The sequence below is a fragment of the Prionailurus viverrinus genome, chromosome C1, assembly GCF_022837055.1.
Source record: "Prionailurus viverrinus isolate Anna chromosome C1, UM_Priviv_1.0, whole genome shotgun sequence".
Taxonomy (NCBI): domain Eukaryota; kingdom Metazoa; phylum Chordata; class Mammalia; order Carnivora; family Felidae; genus Prionailurus; species Prionailurus viverrinus.
In genome coordinates, this window is record NC_062568.1 from 21,022,775 (window position 1) to 21,050,498 (window position 27,724).

The following is a 27,724-nucleotide window of genomic DNA, read 5'->3' on the forward strand; positions in this document are numbered from 1 at the left end:
GTCAAGTGCAATTAGCATACAGCATGCAGTTCTGTATCTCCTGATTTTTAAATCATTACTTTGGGGGAAAGATATATTACCTCAAAACATAGGAAGGTCTCAACAAACAGGGGTAGCCCACAGACTTCGCAAATTCCAGTGCCTCGTTCTGATTGATAGAAACGACAACAACAAAATGTACAAATAGTTTAAAAGATTCAATAGCTCTGCAGAAAGATATCTTTAGAACAAGTGGTAACACAACTCTTTTTATTCTTTCTCTCAAAAGACACCATTAAAATGTAAATCGGGCATTCGAGATATATAAAATTCCTAGTTTCTAATTCTATATATCAAATCCAGTTCAAAAATAGTTTGAATGTTTTTCATTGTCTGAATCTTAATGAGAATATTCCTACCAATTTGTAACCAACATTTAACCGCAATCATGGAAATATACCAGCTTTAAAGTAAAGTCACTAAGCCCAGTGTCTTCTCTCTGCCCTGGAGTTAATGTCTGCAGTAGTTAACATTCATGCTACGACTCTTCAAAAGCGAACATTAAAACAGACATGTGTTTCTCTCCTTACCAAAGTGTTCACAGCTTTCCAGGGTGCCTGAGCCACCTTCAGCTCATCCAAGACAGCTGAGAAGATAGAGCGATCCTCGGCCCTGTCAATCTGCAGAGGGCTCGTGCCCATGATCTTGACACCATTCTTGTATAGAGGGACTGCCAGGTTGTTTGGAATCTGACCCCCAACTGATATGATGCAGCCCCCACATGCCTGTAAAAGACACCCACAATATCAGCCACTGGGGCAACTTCATGGTGACTGAACAACTGCCTTCATTTCCTTAGTGAAAATGCTTACCATGCTTTGATACTTGCATTTCTCCCATCAGTGGATAATATTAAGTTATGCTACAGAGATAAACAAACTTGGTTCTTACTTTCCAAGCACTTACATGCTTAAATCTATGGAAGAGTTCCATACAATTACACATGATTACCATATCAGACTTCCACACAACTACACATGAATGTGTGGCATTTACATGCATGACAATTAGAGAAAGGAAATCTATCCAATTAATATTTTCACCATGCACTTTACACTGTAATCAAGTGTTCCTTGGACTACTGTTGTAATTTCCTAAATAGACATAGATCTCTCCTTCTCACACTCACTTCTCCTGTTCCCCTCCACCCCAGCCTTTCACATTCAGATTAATTATCCTACAAAACTGCTTCACCAAGTTACTCCTATACTTGCTTTCTCCAATGTTTCCCTTTGCCTAAAGAACAAAGTGTAAACTCACCCCTATCAACGGGACAATTAAGACTCTCCAGCTTGACCACAGGGGAAGGGAAGGAAAAATAAGATACAGAGAGGGAGACAAACCATAAGAGACTCTTAAATACAGAGAACAAACTGAGGGTTGATGGGGATGGGGAGCAGGAGGGTGGGGAAAATGGGTGATGGGCATTGAGGAGGGCATTTGTTGACATGAGCACTGGGTATTGTATGTAAGTGATGAAATGGGCTTCTACTCCAGAAGCCAAGACTACGCTGTATGTTAGTTAACTTGACAATAATAAGATAAAATAAAATAAAATAAAATAAAATAAAATAAAATAAAATATAAAATAAAATAAAATATAAAACATTAAAAAATAAGACTCTCCAGCTTTATCTGTTATTATTCTCCTCCCCTCCAAGAAGACCTCCTACTCAATGTCCCAACTGTGTGCACTCCTGCTCACAAGCATTCTGCCCCACTTAACCTTCACTGCCTTTGCTTCTTTTCTCCTTTTGTCTTCTCCCTTATCTAAACTCTACATAATCTCTCCACTAAAGTCCAGTCTAAATCTTACCTCCCATTTGTACACCCTCTCTCTTTTACTGCCACCTTGGCACCTGTCTACAGTACCCAATAAACTGATTTGAGTTTTTGTTTCCTTACTATTTGCCTGACAAGCAGTCTCTGAATCTTTAACCTTAATCTCTTATGAGCAGTCAAAACATCAAGATTTTTTTTTTAAAGTTCAAAGTCCCTTCCCATCTTAGTTCCCTCTGTGAAACTCTGTCCAGGCTTCATGTCTGTAAAATTAGAATAATAATAGCTGTTAGCTTCACAAGGTCACTAGAAAAGTTAAATAAGATAATAAACATTAAAGGCCTCACACATTATAAGTGCATAAATACTACATTGTTATTAATATTAGAAAATATTATTATATCTGAATGGCCATTTATCTTGACATAATTTGTATTTGTTTTAATAACCTAATGAATATTAGAACTGCTGAAATAATAGATATGCACCAAATGTATTTTATCATTATTTGAAATCAGTCTGAAATACTCTTAAAAGGGATAAAGCTAATTTCTCTTTGATGAGAGAAATTATATTACTGCCTAAGCAAATACCCTGCAATTGAGTGCTTAAATGCATTGTAAACAGTATGGAAAACAATAATCCACAGTTCTGCATATTTATAAGTGCACTTAAGCTTCTTTTATCATTTTTATGTTCAATATACATCTTTGCAGAACCTTTAAGAAGATTTATTCTTCGTACTATAATAATATTTTTATTTGCTTATTATTCTTAGTTTATTAGCAGAGTTAATATTTTAGAGGCTTAAAAACTAATTCCTTGATTAAATGCATACAAAAAGTTTTTTATTTGAAAGACTTCAAAATAATTTCTAAAATTAAAAAAAAAAAAGAAGTACCAACCTATAAGCAAAAATTAGAGTCCATTGCACTAAATGGGAGCTCAAAGTTAGAGTGAAAAGTCTTTAATTAATAAATACACCAATATTTTTCAAAATGTTGTATGAAATTGATTTTTATTTTTTAATAAATTAGTAACATTCAAAACAGTAATAAAATAAACTGCTACTATTCATTAATGATATTACTATATGCCCTGGACCATCTGTTTCGACCTCCACTCTATCCCTCTGAGGTAGATACTGCTCTCCCCATTTTATAGCTCAAGAAACTAAGGCTCAGCGAAGGTGAAATGACTTACCCATATTTCACATCTACCAAATACAAAGCCAGCACTAGAACTCAATTCTTTACGTACTTTAAAGTAGCTATGCCTAACTAATAAACCAAATCTTCGAATCTTAAGCTAGCTCTATTTTTCTACCTGGTTTCAAAGATGGTTAATGTTAGAGGATACAAGGAGAGCTATTTCTAAAACATCCTTTTTGAAAGTGGTAGAAAAACTTTGTCTGCATAAAGATCATCACTGGAAAGGCAAATATATCCACAGAATGTGTTAGAGTAGCAGTTGATGGTTAAGTGCACATTTTGTCCACACAACAAAAGGAATTCAGTATAAGAGAACATGTTTGTAGGACGAAGTTAATAAAAGACAGTTTTGTGGAAGAATTCCATCTTAAATTGGCCCCAACTCTAAGCACAGAACTAGCAGGGGCTCAGGGAGAAGAACTTGGTATCCCACAAGGGCAAATTAGCATTATTATCATAACTGTTTAAGCCAAATTAGTTTTAAATAACTCACTGAAATAAAATATTTTAAAGTTCAGATATTTCACAGATTTCTAAATACTCCAGCCCAAAAATAATTCTAGTAGGGTCCCAAAGTTCCATTGATCCTACCTAGATTTGTTTGTATCTTTTTACTCAGTTTAGTTTTCTGTTTTATTTAAACTTGATTATCACTAAGCTAGGGCAACCCCACACAAGAATATTTCTGAAACAATATTCAAGCTGCAGCAACCCCGCAAATATATTTTTAGTACTTTTGTTGGTCCTTATTTTTATGGGCCAATTAAATGCTATATTATAGACAGAATGCAGGAGAGAAAATTTATCTAACAGAAATAGCATTCATGTTAATTCATTCCATTCATTCATCTTTTAACTCATTAAAAGATGGTCCTGATTTTTGTAATTTCATGTATTATCTGTAAATTATAAATCTCTACTCTTTGCACATCTGTCTATGAGATTGATCATGGTTTCTTATTTTGGAATTCACATTTTAGTAAAAAACTTTCAACATTTTAGGCAGACCCTTAAGATTATATTTAATAACAGTTAAATCAAATGCTAGGAATGAAACCCAGTTCTATTTAGAGTCATTCATTGCCTAATGGGTTTTGTCTATAATTAATTAATGTCTGTCATTCATTCATTTAACTCAAGTTGTGTTACAGAGGTACCATTGTATATATATTCATATAGTATTAGGTGTTAAAAACAGAACAATTTTCTCATTAATCAGAGTACATTTTTATGGGGTATGATCAAATAAGTTATTCATTGTAAAAGCAAGAAAAATTACTTAAGCAGGACTCAAACTAGATAGCAATATCGTAAGGTGTCAGGAATATTGCCTGGAAATTTTAGACTCAATCTGGTTTTTAATGAACAAATAAAAAAATGAGAAATGGGTCTTACATAGGGCTGGGATGTAGAATAAAATTAATGTTCATTTATACAACTTTTCAAACAATGAGTTTTCAAAGGAAAAAAGGGAATGTGAAGTTTAGACAGGATCTATGTGATTCTTATTCATTGCTGTAGCCTGTGAAGATTATTACATAGTTTATCCCTGAGAAAAAGATTTAATAATAGATCTAATAAAAGAGAAGCACAGTGTTGCAACTTCTATAAACAATGTAATAATTTTCAACTCATGTACCTCAAAAAAACTTGAGAACATCCTTTCCCTTATAAGGAATGTCCTAACCAAAACTGTGAACTAGGCAAAATACCATCTATCAAATCCAACCCTCGTAGATAGCAGACTCCAACTTCTCACTTTCTGAACCCTTCCCCACACTCAACACCCAAATTAAAAAAAAAATCAAAATGCAGATTCCTTCTCAGGGAGCAGAACCCATGGACACAATCACAAGGAATAAATGACTTAAGTTTAAAGGGCTGCTTTTTATAAAGTATAAAAAATGTCTGCAGCCAAAAGAATACATCACTGTAACATTTTCTATTAAAAAAATAAGAACAAGTAGGAAGGAGATTTTAGCACACCTAAAATCTCCTCTCACTCCACCTCTCATCAAGACTTCTTTCCTTTTTGTGTTTGTTTTTGTTTTTGTTTTTTTAAGTAGGCTCCATACACAACATGGGGTTTGAACTCATGACCCTGAGATCAAGGGTGCATGCCCTATAGACTGAACCAGCCTGCTTTACTCACAGGGCATGTCACTTTTCTGACTGCCCTTTATGTTTTCTTTAGAAGTGCTTCCTTGTTGCCATGGAAATAGCCTCGGTCCTGAACTAGACCAAGAGACCTGAACCAAGAGACCCATCATACTTTTCATTATCCTATACAACTATGTACCCTTGGAAAGCCTATCTTCCTTCTAAAGTGACTCAAATGTGTGCTTTGAATAAGTTTATATGTGCTTCCAATTTTCTGCAGATTTACTACTGAATGTCTCAGTACCTTCAGCATCACTAGGGGCATCAAAGTTTGGATTACAGCAGTCTGTCTCCTAGAGATTGTGAGGATATACACGACAACCTCATAGAAGGAGACATATATGTTTATGTATGTATGATATGTGTATACAATAATAAAACATTTCCTGTGGGATACTCTAACAAATACATCAATGGAATGTTGTTCTTATATTCTCCAATACAAAATTTAAAAATATAGAGTACCACTATAAATGCCAATTAGCTTCAAAGAAGGGCTAATTTATCTTTTACCATCATACTGAATTCAGTTATTGTAAAAGGATCTCATTAATATCCATGTATAACTGTATCCAAAGGCAGTTGTAGAATTTTTTAATCTTTCCTTAAAACATTTCATGGTGAAATAATTAATTATGTGTAAAATGCCTGCTGTGATTCCTATAATCCTTGTTAATATTTTCAAACAATGATGTAATTTTTCACATATTTATGTTATGGGGCCTAGTTTTATTCTAATGTCTTGAAGGTAGGGATTTGGTTTTATAGCTCTCTGCCCTTCTGAACCTAGTATTCAAGTACTCAACCTAGTACACTAAAAGGTACTCAAGATATATTTGTAGAATGCACTTGTTTTGACCCCCCCCCGAAATGAATCTTAAGAAATTGTTAGAAAAAAAAAAACATGTCAGAGAGAAAAACAAAAATTGTGCATACTCTACCTAATGGTTCAATTTCATCATATGAAAAGATTAGTATACTTAGCCCCAAATAGACAACTGTGATGATATATCCATCCTTAGTTTGTCTATTTTTGTTTAATGTAATAAAATCATCATATGTTCTGGCACTGAACTCTATACTTTACAATGTGACTCCAACCACAAACCTTGTTATCTTCACAGAACCTGCATGTAGCATATACTTAACACTCATGTGGTTCATTAACAACACCAAAAAAAGATGAAACACAGAATTGAAGAAATTTCCACAAGTCAATGAATTGTCAAGTCAAAACTTGAATTTAAGTACTATGGCCCTCAGTATTTTTTTTTCTCAGTAACCGTATGAATATACATGGGAATGATTCTATATAGCAGGGAATTTAACTGTAATAACATCAAAAGGAACAATCACTGGACATCACTCAAATCTTCCAATAATTATTTCTTAACTGTAAAATAATTCATTTAACTTTTTCTAGAGACTTATAGTAACCTGCGATCGTAGGAATTCACAGTGAAGATATTCTCAGTAATATCAGAGGGAGAGAGGAAGAGCAACTATCAGAGAAAGCTATAAAAGTACCGAAATCATTCAGAATGAACTCATGGATCTTAAACCGAAGACTGATGGCTTCATCTCATGGCACAAAGAATTAACCGGTCCTTTGTGAACAGCTGACTTTTCTCCTCTGGGGACCACTCATTACTGAACCACAACAACACATGAACTAGAGGGAGGCTGCTTATTGTGTGTCTAGATGACCAGTGAAATCATTCTGCAAAATATTTTGGAGGGTTGTTTTGTAGTAGTTAATATGTGTTTGGCACATGTTACCAAAAGAGTTTTCAATCTAGTTGGAATGCTTAGAAAGAAAAAAATAATCACTCTGTGCCAGGGCCTCAAGACTCTAAGGCTGGGATAATTTTTTTAGAGTTTCGCTACAAAATTAGTCAGTGGAAGACATGGCAGCTCTTTCTCCTAAGGGGAATTATAACTTAAATATATATATATATATATATGTGTGTGTGTGTGTGTGTGTGTATGTATATATGTATACGTATATACATATGTGTATATATATGTATGTATACGTATATACATATGTATATATATATATATATATATATACATCTATAAAGTATGCACTGCATATATTTTTCTTCCTTTTTTTCTTTCCTTTCTCTCTCTGTCTTTCTTTCTTTCTTTTTTTTCCCCCTCTTTTTACCTCCTGATGGTAGATATCTAGGATTCTTTCCAAAGATAACTCTTCAAAGTACAGTTTGTCACACTCATCAAAATCTGTGCTCACGGTCTCAGGGTTGCAATTCACCACTACTGTCTTCTTGCCAAGTTGACGCAGTGTGCGGATGCTGGAGACAGCACACCAATCAAATTCCACACTGCTGCCTGCAGAGACGGTGAGATTGGGAAAAGGGGTAAGAGAAACGTGAAGTTACAACACAAAGAGCAGAGAAACATATTGCCGGTCAGTCCAAGTCTAGGAAGCGAATGCCCTTTCGATGCAATTTTTTAAAATTTCAAAATGTAAATTTCAGATCCATTATGCACACTACATTAATAGTAGGAAAAACAGGGACTAATTAAACAACAATGACATGTTGGCTTGTTTTATATGCTAAGTTCTCCATTAGGTAATCTCCGTATTTGAAACATTCAGAACGTCAAAGTTAGTGGGAGATAATTCTGATAAAAAAACAAAAACCCTTTTGAGGCACCTGGGTGACTCAGTTGGTTGAGCATCCAACCCTGGGTTTGAGCTCAGATCATGGTCTCATGGTCCGTGGGTTTCTGGTCCAGAGCCTGCTTGGGATTCTCTCTCTCCCTCTCCACCTACCCACCTCCCCCCCACCGCCCGCCCCGCTTATGTGCTCACTCTCTCTCTCTCAAAAGAAAAAAAAAAGGAACTTAAAAAATAAACTCAAAGTGAACAAACTGTCCTCAGTACACAAAAATATTTAAGCTAGTGATTGGAATACTTGAGTTCTTGTTTTAGTTATTCCACTTGCTCTGCTATCTGAGGGCTAAACCAAATGATCCCTGAAGTGCCTTGTAGCTCTGACATATCTTGATTGATTGGAAAATCCTGTCCTTTCCAAGCATATCCTTTTAAGCTTGGCAAGGCCACCCCATGCAGAGTGAGTGACCTTCTAAAAAGTAATTCAAAGTACAATAATGGCCTAAATACCTCAAAATATCACCTCTACTGGGATGCATAGAACTGAAAGTTCTGGGATTTGTACTAATCCTTTGCATTAGGATTTTGTCTCCTAAAAACTCTTATCAGAACAGTAACTTATCCAAATATAGTAGCATGCTAATTTTCACTATCAATTAAGTATACACTTGATTATCAGCTCAGCTAGTCTGCCCTGGGTCCTAAAGTAATGCAGAATTGTCACATAAATAAGGTAAAATTTGAATAGGAAGAAAGAAAGGTCTAGAAAAGAGAAGGGTAGATCCTGATGGAAGTGTTCATGCCATTTAGCCATAGGAAACTAAGGTAGTAAAGTAATAAACACTTTTGAACTACTTCAAGATTTGGCCAAAAATTGCTAAAGTAGTATATCCAGAAGCACTTAATTATCTACAAAAAACTAAAACAAACTATGTTTAAAGTAACAGAATAAGACTACATACATTTTAAATTATACATTTTATCATTTCCATACTAGAATAATCTGCAGAGACTAAATGTTAAATACACTTGAGAAATATCATGTCTATTTAAATATATACTTTGTAACTGTAAATTATTATTATTATCTCATTATTAAATGTCTAATTTTAAGTGCTGGGTGAGATGTAAGAATTTCCAGTGGGAATGTTTTAATTAAATTCTATAATGCTCTGCCTATGAACCAATGAGAAAAGCTCTTGGCATTTGATACCAACAGACGTCATATATTCACAGATCTCATCTACAAATGTAATTTCTGGTTGATGTATAAAGTTCTTGAGCAAATATAGATCTTTGTGTAAAACTATGCCAGATGAGGAAATGTCAAAGTGCAATTCATTCCCCAACCCCAGTGAGAGGCTCAATTTCGTTCATGAGGATAAAAACATAAAAGGGTGACATAATGAAAAGGAAGAAGGAATTATAGTTGAGACCTGCAATTGAGTACGACTTCTATAACTTAATAGCTAAATAAACTTGGGCTTTACCTGTCTGAACCTCAGTTTCTGAAATTGCAAAATACTTATTATAACATCATCTATTATACATAGTTCTTGGAATAATAGAATTAACATGTGTGAAAAGTACAACATAAACTGTAAAGTCCTATGTAAATATAAGTTATCACTTTACCAATATGATATGGACCACAGCCTAACACCATCATTCCATGGTCATCGAAATTGATATCATGTTCCTGAGGAGAAAAAAAAAGACATAGAAATTATTATGTGTTATTCTCCAATCTAATTAAACTCTTTGTCCTGTCACTGAATGTATCTTTCTCATCCTTTCTCTTATTGATGTGTGCACTGTATTAGTCTCTGGGAATCCATAAGCATAAAGTATAAACTCTACTTATTCACAAAACATAAGTTCAATATATTTTAATTAAATAGCCACGAGAACACACCACAATTGTATGTTCATGTAACCATTGTCCTTATTCTAGTTGTATTTGTTTGATTTCACCATTTTAAGGCAGTTCTGAAAAGTCAGTATAGAAATACATTATCACATCTGACCTATATAATGTCATTTTTATTACCTAGATTACTAGATAACCAAAAACACGAAAATGTATATTCCCCATGGTGACCATTTACTAAATCTGGAGCTTTCTACATACAGCAATTTGGCAGTTCCTACCTGACCATTGTAGGTAACATAGAGGTAGTTTGTTACTGATGGGTATTCTGCAGCCAGTGTATCAATCTGCAAGAAAATATAAATAAATAAATAATTACATAAATAAATAGGGATTTTAGTCCCTTTGTTATATTTTTTCAAGAGTAAAACAACTTGCGCTGCATTCGTATTCCTTTAAGGCCTCTTATTGTCAAATATAAAAAACAATAAAAAGGTAAGTACAATTTAATTACTTTCTAATTCTGAAAATGAGGTGGGGTGGAGGAACAATGATGTAATCTAGTTATCACTTGAGCAATAAATGACAATACACACCCAGAGCATCATTGATTCATTACAGTAGTATTTCTCACATACATAACACAATCGTTATATAGTCAACTAGTTACCAGGAAGACTTACCCAGACAACTATCTAAAGCAGCTCAAATCAGAGCAAAATGACCTATATGTAAGAATGTTTTGGGTCTGCAAATGAATGCATAGAATTTAAGTTACCAATGGCACTGAGCAATGGAATGACATAAATACCATAAAGCATGGGGAAGAGGGGAAGGGGACAAGGTCTCATTGAACATATTTTGAAAAAGTAAATCAATTCAGTTCTCAAAGGCCAGGAGCTTAGCTTAGTGAGCAAGAATTCAGGGCCAACAGGGCAAGCTAGTGTAAAGCAGGTGAGAAGGAGGAAAGATAATTGCTGAATAGAAAATATTCTGCATCAAGCCTGAGACCAAAGGCATGTGCCCCTCCGCCCCCCGCCCCCGAGCACATGGAGAAAAGTCAATGATTTTAAAGGACAAAAACCAGCTGGTGGTACTTTAAGCCAAGGCATCCTTCTACTGTAGTCCAAAAAAAAAAAAAAATCACAACAGTACACCTATGAAAGTTCTTGTATGATTGTCATGAATACTAGATGAGCTCATTATGCCCAACCCTATCACAATGAATACTAAATGAACCATAATGATGGGACACTTAAAATAAAGTATTACCCTGTAAAAAGTTAGTGCCAAAAGAGATAACTATTCTTTTCAAGAGGTCAGCCACCATGCTAGGGTATTTCAAGTCCTTCTATTACACTAAGGATTTATCTTATTGCAGATATATCTGCACAGAGGTCAAAAAGTAAAGGAGAGGTCACTTTGATTTTTTTTTTTCATTTAGGCAGAGAAAACCATGTACTCAGTCCTACCTTTGCGTCCCAGTGCCCCTTCAACCTTTCCCTTTTAAGCTTATATCAAACCTGTGCTGAATAAAACTGGTGGCATCATGGGCATTGACTGGACAAGTAGAATCACTTCTGAATCCCACCCCTCTTTATACCGGCAATGGCTCTATGAGTGGGTGCCTACATTTCACCCTGTGAGGAAAGGGAAATTCCTTTACCTGTTTAACCCAAGGGTGGATGTTTTTCTTTAGCCTCAGCTCCCTTGTCTGGGCCTCAGTCAGCCCGAGGCATTTTGAAATCTGCTTGTCTGAGAACCCAATCTCCTTTGCCTTTTTCAGGGTTTCTTCTGTAATGGACTCACTAGGAGTTAATGAAAAAGAGAGATTCAAGTTTAGAACAAACACAGTAAGGACTAGTGAACTGTTCAATTTCAAAAACACCAAAATCTCCTTATTTTCCATCTTCAAAGTGTTGAGATCTTTTAAACATACACAAATAAATAAGCCACTAAATCTTCCAGCCTCTATGAAATCTAGTATTTTCAATGATATTTTCACCTTTTCAGACATGTGGTTTCCTACTTTCACACCCATGCACCCTCTTCTCTTCTTACTTCCTGGAAATCGCTTCTGCATTTTCTGTCTTAATGACTTTCCTCTTTCAAAATAATCATGGACCTTCCCTCTTACTAAGTCCAAGAGGCTTTTCTCAAGTTTCATCTCCTTAACCTGTCAGCATATGACCTGCTTAATGTTCCATTCTTTAAAGATGTCTTCCTCTGGTTCGGGTAAGTTGCTTCTCACCCAACTTTATTACTCATATTACTCACAAAAATGACTTACTGTTTTTTTTGGTTTTTTGGTACCCCCCGCACAAGTTCCTATCTTTTGTTTCCTGATTTAAGACCAAAGGCCTGGCTACCTTCTCTCTCCCTCTAAACTTAACCACTGCCACTGGCTCAGGCAACATAAGTAGTTAATAATTCCCAAATCTGTATCTCCTTCTCTAATGTCTGAATGATGCTCCAAGTCTCCATGTATAGGATCTTTGAGAACCCATGTATACCTGGGCATCCAACATTGCATCAGACTGGGTATCCTTTCCATAAACTGCCTCTCTTTACTAATATCATATATCTGTCTATGTTGACAAGATAGTTCTCTGGTTTTATGATTATTTCCCATTCAAGTTAGATTTGTCTCCTCACTTTCCTGATGCTCATTTCCATAGTATAGACTGTATTTGTATTGTTTCTCTCACCTCGAATGCCTTTGACATTCCTTTTATGTACCCAACTGCTCTCCAACTCCCAGCCAGTCTTTTTTTTATTTAAAATTTTTTTTTCAACGTTTATTTATTTTTGGGACAGAGAGAGACAGAGCACGAATGGGGGAGGGGCAGAGAGAGAGGGAGACACAGAATCAGAAACAGGCTCCAGGCTCTGAGCCATCAGCCCAGAGCCTGACGCGGGGCTCGAACTCACGGACCGCGAGATCATGACCTGGCTGAAGTCGGACGCTTAACCGACTGCGCCACCCAGGCGCCCCTGGCCAGTCTTTATAGGTAAACTAAAGCCAAGTTTCATCCATGAAGACTTCTCAGTTTGCCCTCACCCACTGATCTTTCTGGACTCTTCACTGATTGATTTGCTTGGAGCCAAGAGCATAGTTGGAACCATACTGTTTAGCATATCAATGTCACCAATATTTTTTATGTTTGTTAGCTTTTATTCACCATCCAAATTTTTTTTTTTTATGCTAGATTCACATTCCACAATGACAAAGAATACGTTTGGCTCATTTACCAGATCATTCCCACTGATCTGTAGACTGGCCCCCAGACAGCATTCAACAAATATTTATTAAATGGAAAAGGGAAACTGGACTTCTATAGCTTTTATAGAAGAGACAGAGTTATTGAAATCACCTTATAACTATAATTCAAAGTGTACAAAAAAATAACTTGTAAAGAACCAAGGCACAGAAGAATAAAATAGTTCTATAAAAGTATAACTAAGTAGCTATGGACCAGCTATTTCAAGCAACAGTCAATACAATAAAATTCAATTATAACATTTTTATAGTCAATACAATGAAATTAAAATATAATGGTGTGTTCTCAGAAGATGTAATAATAAATAAAACATTTTCACTGAAATTCTGCTAATAGCATGCAGTTGAATTAAATCTACTGAATTTTGTTCATTCTATTCTTCAATCTTCTTTAATTAATTATATTCTGAGTTTAGATTAGAGAAGAGAGAATCAAGCTCATATATTTAATAGCTATTTCTTTGGCTGTTGGATATCAGTATTAGTTTGGATTTTTGCAGCTATGTTTCGTTCTACTCAATTTGCTTTTTCTTTGGCCCTTAAATTTCCTTCTGTATCTCAAGTTAATTAATTATTTCTCCCAATAAATTTAATGTCTCCTTTTTCTATTCTCATTTTGATTTTTTAATCTTCCCAAGTATTTGATAAACATTCTCCCAGAGCAACACATTTTCCTGTCAAATTCTTGATTATAATCTGATTATTAGCAGTCACTTGCTATGTGTGCCACGCATTGTGCTTCATGTTCTATAACTATGCTGTCCAATATGGTGGCAACTAGTCACATGTGAATGTTTAATTTCAATGTAATTAATTAAATTTTTTTTAATTAACATTTAGATTCACAATTGCACTAGCCAAATTTCAAGTGTTCAATAGCTATACATGGCTAATGGTGACTGCATTGGATGGTGCAGATTACAGAATATTTCATCATCACAGAAATTTCTACTAGACAGTGCTGCTCATGAAGATACAAAACAATATTTGAGATAATGGAATGATAGAGAGTGATTTGAGACATTTTATGGAGAGATAAGCTATGTGGTGCAATGTGAGGTCAGAGAAAAGAGATAACAGTGTGAGCGAATGTGGTTGAGAAATACTACGGCAGTAGAGGGATGAGAACAGAGCCATAAAGAAAGTTCAGCTTCATATGGATGAAAGAGTTGACAGATGTACTATAGGCAAGGGCAACTGCATCTGCAATGATTTGAGACAGTGATCGGCATGGCAGGTATAGAAAACATATGGAGGATTTGTAGTTAGGAGGAAATCATGAATGGTGAAGGTAGGGCAATGTCATTCATTGTCATCCTTACATGTGTGCTTTAACACTTAGTGAACATGTGCTGTGTCTAGGGCTCTGTGCTACTTACTTTAATGATGGAGTGATAAAGTATCGAATCTCTACATTCAGAGAGATCAGAGTATATTAGGCAAACAAATAGCCATAGATGTGTCTGCACGGTGAGAGGTGCCATCAAGGAATGTAGAGACGAGAAGGCTGTGGCTTGGGGGAAATGGTCCCACAGCACTGGAGAAGTCTGCAAAGGCCTTCCCCAAGAGATGACTGCTGAGCTCCTAGGGCTTTTGAAAACACCCAACTTTCTGGTGTTTATCTTTAGTTATTGCAAAAAAGAAAACATTTTGAGACAAAAGCGAAGAATAATTTGTTTGTTGCTATTTGCTTTGGAAACAGATATTTTCACTTTTCTTGCCAAGATTATGTTCCTAAACCAATTGCTCATTTGTTTACGTGCAAGTGTGCATTCAGCCTCAAAGTGGAAGTGCTTGATAAATAAGCTACTTTCTAAGTTAGAACTATGCATGATGTTCTTTTGAAATAAATATATTTAATTGTGAGTTTTGCAAAAGATAAATCATATTAATGTTTACCTGCATGGTGAAAGGCTACCCATCTGCTCTGTGACCTGCAATTTTGCTTAAAATGTAAGTATGAAGCTTGAGTTACACGGAGAAATGCTGTACACATCACATTAAGCCAATTTTTACCATTAGATTTTTCTAGATACTTGCTAAGGCATTTTCCTATAATTGTGAGATAGCAGTAAAAGAAAAATTAAGAATAAACAGATCTCCAGTAAGACATTTCTTTATTATTGCAATAACTATTTGAAGCAAAACCCATATTATGGTACTACATCAACAACCACACTAACTTAAATGACTAAATCCTAACCCTGAATAGCAGCAGTCCAGACACACTTAAAGAAACATGCCTTAAAAGAGCCATCACACCTGTAATTATGACTATGGACTAGCAAAAATGCAAGTCCTCCAAGTCCAAAGATAACCAGAAGTAATATATTTGTCTTTAGCTCCTTTGGTCATGTTTTTCTATTTTTTCCCTTGTCTTGAATGATTTATTTTTATTTCTTCTTATACAGAATATCAGTCAATTCTTCAAAGGTTGCTATATTGCTTCAAATGAAAACTATAAATAATGGTATTAAACAAACAAAAAAAGAAACCATTTAGATTCCTCACATTTCTATTAGGGATGAAATAAATTTGCATTTGTTTTGTCCACATTCAGCAATGCAGTCTTTTCTATTGCTGAAATATGCATAATTCCTCTTATTCTTTTCCAGGAAAAGAGTCCAAGAGAGCATATAAAGACATCTCCAGCAAACACGCAGTCTTCCTCCCCCACTCACCAAATAAAATTGGACTCTTACCAACAAGCAAATAAAAAGAAAGAAAAAAAGAAAAAAGGAAGACTGATTGATAGAATTGGTCTTGTGCATTTAAAAGGACAGTAAATTAATTCTGTGCTCAGTTCTGGTGGAAAAAAAAAAAAAAACAACAAAACAGCTGTCTGTCACAAGACTAACTCAATCATTACTACTCGACATAGAATCCCCACCCGAGAGAGTTTTCATTATGTAAAGGGGACGCCCAAGAAGAGCAACGGCAACATGGAATAATGAATCACAAATGATAGAATTTTGGAATGGGGTTGAAAACTACCTCTCAATTCACCCGGTGAGATTTCCAAAACAGCTTTATCAAGCTAAATTTGCAGAGTGCATGTTTCAAGCTCACAAGCTGATTCGCAGAGTATTTTCTTGGTGAGCCCAAAACAGCTTTAACTTTTGCTCAATATTCAAACGGCTAGACCAATAGCATGCTATGACGTTTTTAAATGTCTTGAAAATTAGGGTGTATTGAATTGGAATAGTATATGAATATAATCATGTTCATCTATCTTCATTTGAATGCAAATATTGGGTAGGTATGTTCATATGAAATTCAAAGTGATGTATCTTCTATAGTATTTTATTTATAATCTCTCTGGTTATTAATTTCTGCTCTTCAGACATGTTCATAAAATAGTGCGAAACACTTGCCAATCCTCACTGAGAAAACACATGTTGATTCTGACCCACCATGGCAATCACAAAGACATGGATAATGTAGGTCCCTTCCCACATTCCATGCTACCCTAATACTCCTGGATATGTAGAATACCAAGACAGGAAGTGGCTTGCCTCCCTCTCTACATTTCCCTCATTCACTTTCTCTGCTGCTTTTGCATAACACAAAGCTGGCTGGCATGTCATTACATACGGAAGAAAATTGACTTTATTCCCTACTTGTTCCGATACAAAATTTTATTTTGAGTCCCATTATAATAAAATAAAAGAAGAGACAGTTTGAAGACACGATTCATTAGCTTTGGGCCAGTGATTTAGATAAGGTTAAACCTCTTCAGAGTCAAATGCAAGATGAATAATCTTAAGTGAACATAAAGCTCATTTAACAATGTGGAGATTCAGACACATGTTCCTTGTCTTTATCTGCCCATATTGGGCTGTCTTCCATTTTGCCTGCTAAAAAGAACTTCCATCAGAGCGAGATTTTTTTGAAAAATCAAGTTAGATGAAAGCTTATTTTAGTGAGACAGGGCTATAATATTTCTATTTTTCAAAAGGAAAATAAAAACCTTAATTTGGAACAAACTCAAAATAGAATAATTACTAAAAGAAATATAAATGCTGAATTTGTAATTCAAGACTGCCTTTTGAAGCCTCAATAGGGAATGCTCCATTTATATTATATTGTAAATCAAGGGAGCATTATCCCAAGCAAGAAATGTGATCAGCTGAATGGGGCACATTGCACAAAAGCACACATTTTTAAAATATGCACAATAAATTATCCTATTATCAGGTACACATTTGTGTGTACTAGTATGTTTGTGTTTATCTTCACTGTGTCCTCTAAAGCTTGCTACAGATATAACTCGTCTTTCCCCTTCCAGCTTTCCTTGCCTTCAGCGTTCAAGGGCAAACTCTTCAAAAGTTACACTTTCATCATTGCATAATAGCATCTAAACAATAAAACAAAGAAACACCAAATAGCTGTGATGCTGGCCTTTTCAAAATCTCTAGTTCCTCTCCACTTAGCAGCACAAAATGACAGTTCTGAAATTTTGGAGGGGGAGGAACATCTTCAAAACAATCAGACTTTTACATTCCTTGCCATAATCTTTTAGTGGTGAGACAGCATGGCTCAGCCTCTACCAAGGCAAGTCTCTGTTGTGTTCTCTGGTTGTATAAACAATAGGAGCCTTTCTCCTCCTCTCTCTCTCTCTCTCTCTCTCTCTCTCTCCCCGACTTCCAATGTAGATTTTGTTGTTGTTGTTGTTGTTTAAAATTCTACCCTGTCATCTCCGAAACTTCCTCCACTCACACTTAGTCTTCAATAATAAATGATAAAAGGAAATGGAATAAATTCCCCTTAATGAGGAAATTTTCACCTGGCATAAAGGAACTGGGGAAATCTATTAACTGACTGGTGAAACGCCTGCAGCATCGCAATTACCAGGGGACCCAGCACACTTCACACAGTCCTCTCTTCCACTTGACTGGCTTTTATCTGATCCACCAACTCACAAGTAATACTAAACAAATTTCCCTCCAGATTGCACAAGCTCTAATGTGAAAATGAGCACTCCACTTGGCCTACAATTATGGGATGGGCTTGCGATTTTATTATTATCTTCTTTTTAAAAATCCCCTAAAAGGCAGAAGCTGAGAGAAGCACTAGGGCCTGATGCTCTGTAACTACACCTGCTTTAAGGACAGAAAACTGAGTTAAGGCACATGTTCTCTACCCCAACACCCTCACGTCAGCCTCTCCCTCAGTTTTGCATGGCTTTGCGGATTATTTTTGGCACTTCACAGGTTTGAGACCATGCCACAATCACAATCATGCAATCGGGGGAGAAGTAATTTGTCTTCTCATCTTTTCTTTCAAAAAGACAGGCTGTTACCTCTTTCCTTAAGAGAAATGCAAAAGTTGGTTAAGCACCTGGGTGGCTCAGTTGGTTAAGCACCCGACTTCAGCTCAGGTCAGGATCTCACAGTCTGTAAGTTCAGGCCCACATCAGGCTCTGTGCTGACAGCTCAGAGCCTGGAGACTCACTCGGATTCTGTCTCTCTCTCTCTCTCTCTCTCTCTCTCTCTCTCTCTCTCTGCCCCTCTCCCACTCGTGCTCTGTCTCAAAAATAAACAAACATTAAAAAAAAAGAGAAATGCAAAAGACATTTTTTTCAAAAGCAGCGGTAGTATTTAGAAAAGCAAAAGGATGAAACCTGGGCAATTGGGTGAATACTACAATTTTCTCCTAATTATTGAAAGCACTGTGTTTTGATTCTGTATAGCAGTGAGGTATTTGGAGAAATTAAAGAAAACCTTGATCTTTACCTCTCATCTAAGGGACAAACAATACCTGGGTCCAATGTTCATGTTGAAAGCATGCCATCAGGAAAACTATCTGTTAGGATCTGGGTCCACTTAGCACCACTGCAATAATGCTACACTATCCCAGGTGATCATTTTCAAGGGATGATACACTTAAAACTGCATTTCACCTTAAAGGGTACTAAAAACAACAGAATCCTCCAGAGGAAAAGCTTATAAAGCAATTGATACTGTAGATATTTTTAAGTAGGCACTTTTTAATTTATGAATCTTATGTTCATTTTTTTACTCATCTTTAGTGACCCCAATAATCCAGAAATATTGTGGTGTTACTTTCAATCTGGTAAGTACTTATATACTACTGACTATAATATCATGATTATTTTCTATGAATACCAAGTAATAATAATGGGGAAAATGACCTAATATAGGTTTCTTGTAATTTTTGAGCCGCAATAAATCACATTTTATATCTCATTGATTCCTAGTTGACAATGCTGTGACTCTTATTCTCTGCCATAGATTTGGTAATGATGAAAAATAGGTGGAAACCACCCTGTCACAGTAGTAAGTCACGTCTATTAGTGTAAAAGAAAGTGTTCTGGGGCACTTGGGTGGCTCAGTCAGTTAAACATCTGACTTCAGCTCAGGTCATGATCTCAGGGTTCGTGAGTTCAAGTTCCACATCAGGCTCTGTGCTAACAGCTCAGAACCTGGAGCTTGCTTCAGATTCTGTGTCTCCCTCTCTCTCTGCCCCTCATTCACTCTACTCTCTGTCTCTCTCTCTTTCAAAAATAAACATTAAAAAAAGTATTCTGGGGCACCTGGGTGGCTCAGTTAAGCTTCTGGCTTCAGCTCAGGTCATGATCTCAGCGTTCATGGAGTTGAGCCCTGTGTCGGGCTCTGTGCTGACAGCTCAGAGCCTGGAGCCTGCTTCCAATTCTGTGTCTTCCTATCTGCCCCTCCCTCACTTGTGCTCTGTCTCTCTCTATCTTTCAAAAATAAATAAATGTTTAAAAAAAAATTTTAAAAAGAGAGTGTTCTGTATGTTCAAAACAGCATGCTTTTATTAATCAAACAGCCTTCACCTGATCAGACTGAACTAAAGGGAGAAGTGCATACTATGGAATATTGCTTCTGTTATTTCTGATTAATACATTTACTTATAATTTGAAATCCATTCAATATACTCTTTCCCCCAAATTAAGATGTATACAGTAAGCAAAATCCTGGATTTTCCCATAAATATAGGTTTCTTATGGGTCCAGAATTTAAATCCAACAAACAAAAATAAATGCTGTACAAGGCCTCAGTAGAAAGCTGAGATTAAACAAGCATTCTTTGAGGTTTGAAAATCTGTTATTTCACAAATAAATTTATTTGAAAGCCCTATATTTTAAGACCTCTCAATTACCTTTGTTTAAAGCAAGTCATGTTTCCGTAGAATAGCTTTCCAACTATCATGTGTGTTGTTCCACACAACAAATGTACAACTTTCAATATATAACTTTCTTTGACTTCTAGAAACTATTACTTAGAATCTAATTAAAATAAATCACTTAACCGAAGCCTAGCTACCAATAAACACTGCATAGATTTTGTTTTCTTGCTAAACGTAACATACATAGAAATAATTTTTGATCAAATTTTTCTAGTTCTTAATGAGCAAAAAAGCCTTTTCTAGAAAGCCTTTTCCTAATGGAAAGTCATTTCTAGGAAGATGTGGAAAAATTCTAGAAGTAAATTCCTGATGACATGTCACATGAGATCTATGTTAATTTGAGGATCACTACCTACATGGAAATCAAAAATCTTTATCACCGAATGTTTTCCAGAAGAAGACATAAACATAATCATTACCACCCATGACAGCAAAAAGTCTCATTTAGTTCATGCTAATGAATATACTCAAGAGCAAATTGAGTTGCTCTCCTTTCAAGATGCCTAGAGCAAAGATGGTCCATTAAGTGAGTCCAATAGCTAAAGAGCAGGTGTGGTAGGGTAGGGTTTGAGGTGGTATCTGTAATGTCACCATGGTCACACTAATACTGATGTGACTACATGACATGACATTACATGACATGATTACATTATTATCATTGTGTTGAACAGGGAAACTGCCTGTTTCAACCTTAGGTATGTATCACTGGCCAAATCTAGAGTCAGGCTCCAACTCTGCTGAGAAAAACAATCACATCAACCCGGATGAAATTATTAACACGTGAACTGCTAGCACCGGGCCAAGCAGGTAATAAGTGCTTCGTAAGTGCAAATGCCAGGGGATGAGGAAGAAGGGGAAGAGCTGGTCCAAGAGAGGAGAGAGAGGAAGAGGAGGGAGAAAGCAGGAAGAGCAGTTAATCAGAACACAACCGCTGAGTCATCTACCTTAGGCCCCAGCACCTCAGCGTTTCACAGACTTTTCCCTCCTCTGCAACATTCTTATGTATCTATGCCTCAAGGCCATGAGGGCCACCACACTGTGTACTCCCTGCAAATAACAACTGATCTTCTGGAGAGCATGTGCACCCAAACATTTTCTACGCTGTTAGGAAGCACGGCCACCACCCTATGCTCCTCAGGCCAGCAATCATGTACTTCACCTTCAAGGGCTGCCTCAGAGGCTTGATGCCTCCATAAAGACATTTCAGGTATGAATAACAGATGAAAAATTTCGGGGGGGGGGGGGTCGTTGAGTGATTGATTATCTAGCTTCTATAACTACAGCAGAGGTAGATTATTTTGTGTAAAGGTCATTTCCATTGTATACATCAGGAGCTTTTCACTGACCTGCGTTAACATGGAGGAAGAGGTGTTTACCTCTTATTTAAAGCAAAATTAAATGGATGTGTATGTGTGCATATGTATACAGTCTTTTATTTGAAATATGGCAAAATGTAAAAGGAAAACCCTTATCCCGGGTCTCCATATCCTTGAAAATTCTGCTTATATTTTTTTAAAGGTGACTCACCAGGGCTTTCTCCCTGCCAGGCCCCTGTGTTTTCCCCACAAGAGTTCTAGAGAAGGGCACATCTCTTACAAAGCTTCTGCTCTAAGTGAGGTCAAGGATTCAGAGAGGAAAACACACAGCTCACAAGTTGACAGCTAAGGAGGAACTGATCTCCAGCTGTCTGATTTAAAAGTCATATCTCTAAAAAGAAGCTTTTGAAAAGGGTTAGTGATTAGAACCGCAGGCAGAAGCCCTGGGCTAGATTCCTTGCTTTCCCCTGACTGGTGTGACATGTACTATGACACACGCCTCGATGTGACTCAGTTTCACCATCCACAAAAATAGAATAGTGGTATTTTCTACCTGTATTGTAACAGAAATGCATTTAAGGTCACCAGAGAAATACGGATCTCTGTATTATAAATATTGTTAGTCTGTATTTTTTGCCTTAACCTTCTTGCAGGTTAATTAAATTAGAAACTTCATTACCATTGTAAATACTTGTGAACATTTTTCACAAAAATTTTTAAAAACATCTGCAATATTGAAAACCTAGATACTTCCTTGTTTTTAATAAAAAATATAATTTTGGCCTATTCTCAAGGGACCATCGAGATTTTTTTTTCATGCCCAGACAGGAATTATAATGCTTCCAGTATATACAATCTCTATTTGATAATATAAAACAATTAGATAAACCCCCTGTTATTAGAAAACAGTTTATTCAAAGTATTCCTACCTAAACAGTAGATATACAGTCACTTAAAGAATGAAAGTGTAGAGATGCTGATTTACAATGTCTTCCAACACAGTGAGTGTATATCTTAGACTATATGTTTTTCAGGCCATCATTTTGTGAGTCTCTTGGAGCAACTAGGAACTATAAACATGTTTTCCTGTACTTCAACTTCCCTTCTTTGCCATGACTAAGAAATTATGATTTTCACTTTCTCCCAAGAATATTTATTCATTTATTTCATGGGCATCTTACACAAATATTTTTGTAATATTTTTTTTTAATTTTTTTGTTTAATATTTATTTTTGAGAGAGAGACAGAGAGAGACAGAGCATGAGCGAGGGAGGGGCAGAGAGAGAGGGAGACACAGAATCTGAAGCAAGCTCCAGGCTCCGAGCTATCAGCACTGAGCCCCACGTGGTGCTCGAACTCATGAACCCTGAGATCATGACCCGAGCCGAAGTTGGACACTTAACTGACAGAGCCACCCAGGTGCCCCAGTGCTTTTGAGTGTTTACTTGATGGAAGACATCATATGCCAATGCCAAAGAAAATATATGATCATAAAGAATTGGAAGCCATTCATATCTGTTTCAGAGCTGATGCTATACCTTAGCATAGTGAACTTTATTCTTTGTTTACACAAATCAACAAAGCCTTGTAAGAAAAATTTATAATAAAAGTCTACTAAGACCTTATGATATTTGGAATTTGCTGTGATGGAACTTACAGTTTAATTGGAGGATGTTACTAGCATGCATCAAATAATTACAAAACAATGAAATGAAACTGTGGTTCCAGCTGCTACTTATATTGAACCATAGCTGATAATATTCACTTTAATTTCTGTTCATAGAGTTGATTTATTTATAGTAAGATTCTCATTTTTATGAAACATAACAGAAATATAACAATAGAAGAGCAAACACAATTTGTTACTTCCTAAGTAAAATTCATCCATTTTCCCGTCACCTCTTTCTTCTTGCATATTTGGTCCTTATAGACTAGTTCCTGTCCTTCCTCCGGATCATCAAATTTGGTAGACTTACTCGATTCTCTCCCTCTCTGCTCTCCCTAAACCCTGCAATATTGGTGAAAGTGTCTTCCTATTTTTATTTGTTTTGTGTTAAAACCTCTCTTTCCTTGGCTTCCATGGCACTGGAATATATTGAAGTATATATTTTGTGATATAGAGAAGGGATATATGTTGTCCTTGGATTCTGAAAGTCCTGAACTTAAATCCTGACTCCAACATGCACTACCTCTGAAATCTTGAAAATTTACTTAAACATCTGAGGCATTGTTTCATTTATAAAATATGAGGGAGGGATGCACACCTTCTAGGAAACCTTAAATTGATACTTACATGAGAAAACTTCTGCAAAGGTCTTAGAACTTTTATTTTAACCTCTACTTAACTTTTCCAGCTTTGTGTTCCTGACTCTAGTTGATCTGTTAAAAGTATCTGCCTTATGTATAACCATGTATATATATTTAATCTTTGAAAATAGATTACAAACCCATTGAAGGCAGGTTAATGACTAACAATTATCCATTGACAAATGTCACTGGGCCTAGTACCATGCCTTACATATAGCAGGTCCCCAATAAATATAATAACTGAGTAGCTGAACAAATACCATATGGTCCAATAAGAGCTCCTAATAAAGAGAACTGCCATCAAGAAAATATATAACTCATCATGCTGAAATCAGAAATATTGACATAGGGATATAATCTATTAATTCTTGACTCTTAAGAGGCACATACATGCTAATTATGACTATATGTTATTTTAAGTCAACTTAAGATTTTTGAACTATCAAACATTTAAGAATCAATACACACAAAATATATAATATTCATCTTGTGAATTATCTAAATATCACTCTGAAACAGTTTGGGTAAAACATTTATCTTGCCCGTGATAGAATCAAGTTCTCTCTCCCACTTTCAAAATACACATATGTAAACACTATTTAAATAGTGAATTCAATTAAGATTCTCAGAACATTAGATATTTGATGTAAGCTTTTACTTTATATCTGATTCAATAAATGATTAGTTAAAAAATTAGTGAAGGCCTATGAAATCTATGACATCACCTAAAATATCACATGGAACATAAAAATGAATTAAAAATAAAATGTATTCTTGGCATTAGTTCACAGAGGCATGGAAATTCCCACAGTAATACTCCTCTTTTACATAGAAAAAAAAACCTCTTTTATGTAAAAGTTTTTAGTATTCTTGAATAAGTTTATTAGATAAGTTATTTAGGGTATGATGACTAAAACTGTAGAATGGTAATATGTAGTAAATGATAAAGTTGTTTTCCTTTAGGGTTAATCACTTCATACATAATATATCATATATTCATCTTAGTTGCACAGCCTTCCAGTAAATTAAGAGGGGAGTATTTTTTTTTTACTACAGTGAAACTGAGACTCAGAAAGATAGTGTGAGTTGGCAGTGAGGTCACAGGACATACCCATTGATTGCAGATCAAATCAACGGTTTCCACTAAAGTGTCCAACCATCACCATCTCATTAAACATTAAAAATATTAAATACCCACATACTTAATATATATATATATATATATATATATATATATATATATATATGGATGTCCACAGACTGGAGTAGGGAAAATGGTCATTGGTATCACAAGCATATGTCATAGTGAAGTATCATCAAAATTATAACATGCAATTAATTATATGTCATATGTAAGGAAATATATATATTTCTTTCCCTAAGTTATTTCTGTATCTAGTATCCTTTAAGATGAAAGTTGTTCATTATTCATTTTTTTCTATCAGAAAATGTAAATTACCTTTAGAGAGTGAAGTACTGACATTTCTCTGTCTTACATATAAGTTTTAACAACTTTTTGGTGGCACTTTCCCCCCCGAAAAACTTTAATCAAATATAAGCACAAAATGTTCCTGTCTGGTTTTGCCATGCCTCATGAGCAAGTTAAATAAAAAGTCAATAGAAACTAACATGTGTAGGAGAGGACATTCAAAGGGAGTGTTCCAGCTAAGGTGACACCTGCATTATTACATCTGCCAGAAGTTTGTGGCTGCAGGGAAATGGCCAACTTTACTGAGCTCAATTTAGCACTTGAATGCCCAAGTGGAACTCACCAGGTTTGCCCTAGATTGTTTTCCTAAGCAATAGGCACACCTATGATTTTTCAGCACTCGCCAATGGACACAGTTTATCACACTGAACACAGTGATGTTCAGATGAAAATTGGACCCTTCAAAAGCACACTTTACTCTTTTTTCCTCCATTGAATGTAGCAGTAAGTGGCAGTGAAGGGGGAAGAGAATATTAATGTTATCAGAATTAAAACATTAAAAAAAGAAGCCTATAGGATATTAGACAAAAGCAATTTCTGAACAATTCATACTTTAATCCATAGTAAATTAAATTTGTGTCGACAATTAATGGAGAAATAGATCCAAATCTTAGCTTCCTATATTTACATGATATAAACTGTATGTCAATGGTCATAGACCCTATTTTTAAACATCTAAATTGGACGAAAACAGTTTCCTTTTGATAGGTCAATCAGAAATAGTTAAAGCACCCAAAAATCAAAATAAGAAAATAAAGAAATTAAAAATAGTTACAGGCAGAAGACAAGCAATTGCTCGAAGCTGGTAATCAGCACCCTCACATTTTTTTTCTTGCCTGTTCATGTTGCTGTTTTTTAGGCATCATTACTGTCTTTCAATCTAAAATTGCTAATCCAATGTGATATTATAAATAAAAATGTTTGGAGTATTGTATCCTGAAATAGTCCCTGCTTACAAAAAAAGCTTTCTTATAGTTGACTTCCTTCCTTCCTTACAGCAAAAGGGGTTCAACTGAGAGATCTGTGTACCTGTGCTTGTCTATTACTTCCTAACATAGGGGAAACTTATCATATGTGCTAGTTCTACAGTGATGGGACAACTATCCCTTTATGGACTACTGTTACTACATTGAAAGTGTAGGGGCACCCAGGTGGCTCGGTTGGTTAAACGTCTGACTCTTGATTTAGGTTTAGGTCATGATCTCACAGTTCTTGGGATTGAGCCCCACAGTGAGCTCTGCGCTGACAACCCAGAGCCTGCTCGGGATTCTCCCTCTCTCCAGCTCTCTGCCCCTTCCCTGCTCAAGCTCTCTCTCTTGAAATAAAATAAATAAACCTTTTTTTAAACTGTCTATGACATGTAACCTTATTTCCCCCAGATGTATATATAATGTATATAATTCACCTTTCCACACCTCTAACCATAATATATACAATTATATGTGTGAGTGCACACATACATATATATGTGTGTATATACATATACACACACTTACATATAGCACAGGGGTGAAATATCAAACATCCTAGGCCCTGGAGTCCTGCTCAGGTTTGATCTCGAATTTGTCATTTATTAGCATGTGATCGCAAGGAAATAGCTAAATATCTCTGTACCTCAGCTTGCTATCTATAAAATCAGGATAACTACTGACTTCCTTAGGTCGTGGTAAAAATTAAATGAAATAATGTAGCTAGAGTAGCTACTGATACGTAGTCTACAAATTTTGCGATTATTATCTTATACTTGGAAGGCATTCAGAATTGCTTGACTGAATCAAAGCTCAAGTTTCTGTACTAAAAGATATAATTCTAAATCCATTCTTTTATTACCTAAGGGAATCAGCTATATCAGGAGAACCTAGCTGATGAAGACATTTGACATTTGATTTATGGTACTTGTACTTCTGCCCTCCAGGTCAGATTTATTTGCATGACCAAAATTGAATCTATCTATATGCTAATGGAGGAAAGGATTACAGGTGAGATTTTTCTAATTTTTAATAGATCAAAATAAGTATATTTTTTCTTGTCATGAGCATTTATGAAAATGCTATAGGGGAGGAGCATTAGGTGTGAAAGAGACGGTGTTGGTAAGATGAGCGAGTGTGGGGAAAATAGCCATATTAAAATGTGAATAGTTCAGTTGTGAAGGCCAGCGGATAGAGTCTATGTAAATGTTGCTGTTCCACTAAAAATTCGACAGACTTAAGTTTTCTTAAACTTCTTGGAAAGTGATCCACTAATGGGAAGTTAATAGATTAAACATCTAAATCCCAATGGATATGAATAACAGGCATTGGAATCCTATATGATACAACTCATATCACTTTGAATAAAGAGAAACTTTTGAAAACCTAAAGGAATTCACTGTAAAATATGTTATCACTCTAGGTCGGTTAATGCCACTACACCAGCTTATAAATTTGGGGAACTGCCTAGAACAGTCAACTTTCCTAGCA

At 35.7% G+C, this 27,724-nt stretch overlaps 1 protein-coding gene across 2 annotated transcripts in view; it reads right to left on the bottom strand.

The window, feature by feature from the left end:
* The window catches only part of CPS1 (carbamoyl-phosphate synthase 1), a 370,424-nt gene that overhangs the window by 32,502 nt on the left and 310,198 nt on the right, over positions 1–27,724 (bottom strand). For both annotated transcript variants that reach the window (XM_047870099.1, XM_047870100.1), the window contains 6 exons: positions 11,367–11,508; positions 9,982–10,047; positions 9,466–9,529; positions 7,360–7,541; positions 570–764; positions 81–148 (listed from right to left, as the gene is read on the bottom strand). In XM_047870099.1, coding sequence (XP_047726055.1) covers positions 81–148; positions 570–764; positions 7,360–7,541; positions 9,466–9,529; positions 9,982–10,047; positions 11,367–11,508 — 717 coding nt within the window. The remainder of the gene's footprint in view (positions 1–80; positions 149–569; positions 765–7,359; positions 7,542–9,465; positions 9,530–9,981; positions 10,048–11,366; positions 11,509–27,724) is intronic.